Source organism: Orbicella faveolata, unplaced genomic scaffold (assembly GCF_042242905.1).
Source record: "Orbicella faveolata isolate gen_17 unplaced genomic scaffold, um_ofav_v1 contig_5, whole genome shotgun sequence".
NCBI classification, from domain to species: domain Eukaryota; kingdom Metazoa; phylum Cnidaria; class Anthozoa; order Scleractinia; family Merulinidae; genus Orbicella; species Orbicella faveolata.
The window spans coordinates 162,501-167,314 of record NW_028301580.1 but is presented as its reverse complement, the minus strand read 5'-3'; the positions used below and the strand labels follow the sequence as shown (position 1 = coordinate 167,314).

At 39.5% G+C, this 4,814-nt stretch overlaps 1 protein-coding gene across 1 annotated transcript in view; it reads left to right on the top strand.

Annotated features, from left to right (window-relative positions):
• Positions 1–1,084: 1,084 nt before the first annotated feature.
• LOC149095612 (uncharacterized) overlaps positions 1,085–4,814 on the top strand; it is a 9,984-nt gene continuing 6,254 nt past the window's right edge. Inside the window, exons 1-5 of the mRNA XM_089281839.1 lie at positions 1,085–1,166; positions 1,770–1,877; positions 2,697–2,832; positions 3,185–3,381; positions 4,210–4,320. Of these exons, the coding sequence (XP_089137965.1) occupies positions 1,085–1,166; positions 1,770–1,877; positions 2,697–2,832; positions 3,185–3,381; positions 4,210–4,320 (634 nt within the window). The remainder of the gene's footprint in view (positions 1,167–1,769; positions 1,878–2,696; positions 2,833–3,184; positions 3,382–4,209; positions 4,321–4,814) is intronic.

Sequence of the window (4,814 nt, the reverse complement as noted above, 5' to 3'; positions counted from 1 at the left end):
GAACCTGAAAAATTTAGGCTAAACCGGCTTTAAGATGTGCAAACCGTAACCTGGCTCCTTTAGGAATCGGTAATCGCTCAATTTTTGGGATGAACATGTAGTATCATAAGTAATTTTATGACTTGCGGACTTAATGTGCTACAATGTCCTGTTGCAAATTTATAAGTGTTGCTGTGTGGTGGGGCTCTATGTCCATCGTTTCAATAAAATAGTTTAATTTTCCTGTTGTTATTATTTTTCATCAACTAGCTCCACCAGTGCAATGTTCTAGAGATGAGGATTGTCCAACTGGATTTATAAAGTGTGTCTATGGAGTCTGCCGTTGTTTTGGATTTATGGTTGGCAAACGACTGTACTGCAGAAGTAAGAAAACAAACATTTACGGAAATGGCGGGACTGGACGCGTGAACAAAAAATTAGCCGCATTTTTGGCTGTTAGTCGTTAGCAAGTTTATTTTTTCCTATCCTTTCCTATTCTGCTAGAGCTTGAAACCGACTACCAGTCAATGATAATAAATTAGTGTTTTAAGAGGAGGCCTGCAATCACCTACTGGTGGTTTTCAGGACGGTCCTCTAAAAATAAAGGTCTAAAATACATTAAAAGCCTAAAAACGTAAGACTACAACTAAGGTGTAAAACCAGAACTAAGGTTAAAAAAAACTACTAAGGCTAAAACTGGTTTAGTAAGTTAGCGTTTAAAAATCCTTTTTGTTTTAAGTTTCGTGAGCTCACTTTGTGTTTTGTCTCAATGGTAATAGCCTTTTTCACGATTAATTTTTCTCATTTTCATTGCAATGTAATCCAACGTGATACGAGGCAATTTTGGGCTAAAACTACAAAATAGCTCGAAATTCCTTCACATACATGCTAGATTTTATTGTAATGCAAATGACCAAAGTTGATGCGCCTACCAGTGAGTGTAAATACAGCGTCAATAAAGATAATTCTTAAAATCCAATTTTGCTTTCAACCCGTGGCACTAGCCGGCCTCTTTAATGGTATGAAAAAACTACATACATTTTTGTCCTTTTTCTTATCAGTAGCAGAGCCTTGTCCGAAAAACTGCACAAAAAACGCTCGGTGCATGGTCGATCGTCAATATCCTAAAGATCCAATTTGCAGATGCAAACCTGGCTCGAGGAAAACCAACGATGGAAAGTGTTTAGGTGAGTAATATCCGTACAGTGGGAAACTGAAGTGATAAGATGTATATATGTTGGTCTTGATGGCTCGGAAATTGGCGCTATTCGAAGCGATTTCCCTAGAAGAGTACAAGGCCTGTGACAAAATTTGACGAGAGTGCAGTACAGCACCGTTCCACACCTAATTTTTTCGATTTTTTTTTTTTTCAAATTGGATAGATAATGGCGATGTTGGGTAAAAGATGATGCTGAAGCAAAGAACGTTAAGGGTTTTAGTGGACTGTAATACCCTGGACGTTTGAGAGACACAGCCCGGTTGGAATCCTTGCCAGCATCAACGGGCTGTGTTTCTGATCAAGCTAAGAATTTACAATCACAGTGCCTTTAGCTTTCCATCTGAGTAACAAGTAGCTACGGTTGAAATTAATGCTGGAAGCTCTTCCAGGTTGTGATATGTGGGGAAGTGAGGGAGTAGAAATATTCATGGTCGTTGAGATAGCTTAATACTTCAAAAACCAAGATAAGCTTCACCGTATATTCAAGGAATACTAGTTCCAATGCAGAGTCCTAACTTGGTATTCTCCTTCCACCCTGGAATAATCGTTCAATATTCCTTTTTTGCTGTAGAATGCTTGAAGGATGCAGACTGCGAGCATAACTCTCGAATATGCACCGTAGGAGAATGCACGTGCAAGGACGGACTTGCAATGGGCGACGACAAATCATGCGAGCCTGGTAAGAACGCCAAACAATGAACGCAATGAATAGAAGCGTTATGACATCAATAGTAATGACACTAGTGTTTTATGGTATATGAAACCCTCCACAAATAATTTAAGATGGCTCAAAACAATTTCCAGCAGTTAGATTTTGATGGGTCATTATATCCACTCTTTATCACTTGATGCTACAATTAAGGTGTCAAAACACTGCCCAATTATTACTGAACACGTTTTCATCATTTTCGTGACACAGTAGGTTAGCAAAGCAACAGTATGACCTGCAAAAACACCCTTAATTACAGCGTTAGGGGTTTATAATTCAAACACGCCACGCGCAAATTTTTTTAAATCATCAAAATTTAATAAGAATGATAACACGCAACTTTAAGTTTCTTTAAAAAAAGAATCGGTACATAGAGTTCACAGCTACTTTAAAGTTTTGAAAATTTAAGATAGCTCTGAACCCTATGTACAGTGTTGGTGATATATCTCCAGCCAGGTCTGTCGCTGGCCTGTTGTTGACATGGGGTCGTACATGATATGGAAGCAGACAGGCCAAAGCTAGCTGGTCCAAATATTTAAGCTCTCCAGCTCCAGAGACGTTACCAATTCATTAAGCACCCACAATTTACAAAACGTCACAAAGTCCTAATAATTCGCAACTGTCCAAAAAAGTACGCTTTGATAACGAGGATGGAATTTGCCAGAAGAAATTTTGCTTTGGGATATTTTGCACAGATCCTGAACGCACTTGGGTTCTAGCTGTATAATTTCTCGTTCGGTTCACGCACTCAGCCACTTAACTCATGATATTCGCATTTGATTCTGTTAGGGCCTCTAAACCCATGCCAAGCTGACGATGATTGCCATTCTCGGGCATATTGTCATCTCGGAAAGTGCTATTGTCGAGGACACAGCACCGGAAACGGGAAATTCTGGCGGCGCATGCTAAACTATACGTCTAACCCGTGAATTGAAATTTGACGACGGATGGTCAAATATTTGCATTTTTAACGTACTTTGAAAAGGTCTCGCGTCGCTCACAATCATTTGCCCAAAGAAATTTTTACAGGAATCTGTAGATCATCCTTCTGCAATTCAACCACCAGAAGCTTAATCCATTTGAAACTTTCGCACATGGTGAAAATCAATTATTTTTACGAAATACTTTTAAGTGAATGAAATAAATGTCTTTGAAATTTAATTATTTTGCACCCAAAAAGACAACGCAACATTCCCTAAAACCAACCCCCAGTACACATTTAAACATTGGTCGCTCCCTCTATCTCTCGCTCGGTCGGTCGGTCGGTCGGTAGATAGATATGGAACACTAGTTCCAGTGCAGAGTCCTGACTTGGTGTTCTCCTTGCACTCTGGAATAATCGTTCAATATTCCTTTTTTACTGTAGAATGCTTGAAGGATGCGGACTGCAAACACAACTATCTCGCATGCACCGTAGGAAAATGCACCTGCAAGGACGGACTTGCAATGGGCAACAACAAATCATGCGAGCCTGGTAAGAACGCCAAACAATGAACGCAATGAATAGAAGCGTTATGACATCAGTAGTAATGATACTAGTTTTTTTATGGTATATGAAACCCTCCACAAATAATTTAAGATTGCTCAAAACAATTTCCAGCAGTTAGGTTTTGATGGGTCATTATAACCACTCTTTATCACTTGATGCTACAATCATGGTGTCAAAACACTGCCCATTTACTACTAAACATGTTTTTATCATTCTCGTGACACAATAGATTAGCAAAGCAACAGTATGACCTGCTAAAACACCCTTAACTACAGCTTTAGGGTCTTATAATTCAAAAACGGCACGCGTAACCTGTTTTAAATTATCAAATTTTAATAAGAATGATAACACGCAACTTTTGGCAAAGTTTAAAAAAAAACACAATCCGTACGTAGAGTTTAGAGCTACTTTAAAGTTTTGAAGATTTAAGGTAGCTCTGAACCCTATGTACACTGTTGGTGATATATCTCCAGCCACGTCTGCTGCTGGCCTGTTGTTGACATGAGGTCGCACAGTAAATGGCAGCAGACAAGCCAAAGCGAGCTGGTCCAAATATTTAAGCTCTCCAGCTCCAGAGACATTAACAATTCATTAAGCACCCACAATTTACAAAACTTCACAATTTCCTAATGATTCACCACTTTCAAAAAAAAAGTACGCTTTGATAATGAGGATAGAATTTCCCATAGGAAATTTTGCTTTGGGATATTTTGCACAGATCTTGAACAGCGCTTGGGTTCTAGCTATATAATTTCTCGTTCGGTTCACGCACTCAGCCACTAAACTCATGATATTCGCATTTGATTCTGTTAGGGCCTCTAAACCCATGCCAAGCTGACAATCATTGCCATTCTCGGGCAAGGTGTGATATCGGAAAGTGCTATTGTCGTGGAGACAGCACCGGAAATGGGAAATTCTGCAGAGGTATCGTAATTATTATGTATCGTTCAAATCTAAGGCCCGGTCTACACTTCACTGCAGGAATTTGCAAACGGAGGTTTTACTCTGAAAAAGCATCAAATGTTTTCCATCTACACTACGCCGGACGAGTTTTAAAACGCAACAATCACCGGTCATTTTGATTTCTGTTTGAGGAAAACTCGGACGGGGAAATCATATAAAATCACGCATCGTGACATCGTCGTTTTCGAAAAGCTCCTTTTTCAATTTTTTTTTTTTTTTTTTTTATGTCCACGTGAACACGAAAAGCCGGCGTTTTCAAATTCCTCCGGCTGGAAGAGCGTTTTCGAAAATATTAGTTTCGTCACGGATTAGTGTGGACCAGGACTGAGAGCCCTTATTTCTTTCCCCTTCAACTCTAGTATCTCCGGACGTTTGAATTTTTAAACACGCTTTCATAGTCAAATGTCTTACGCGCTATGGCTGCACATAGCATCAAATGGCCAAATCCCGCTGTG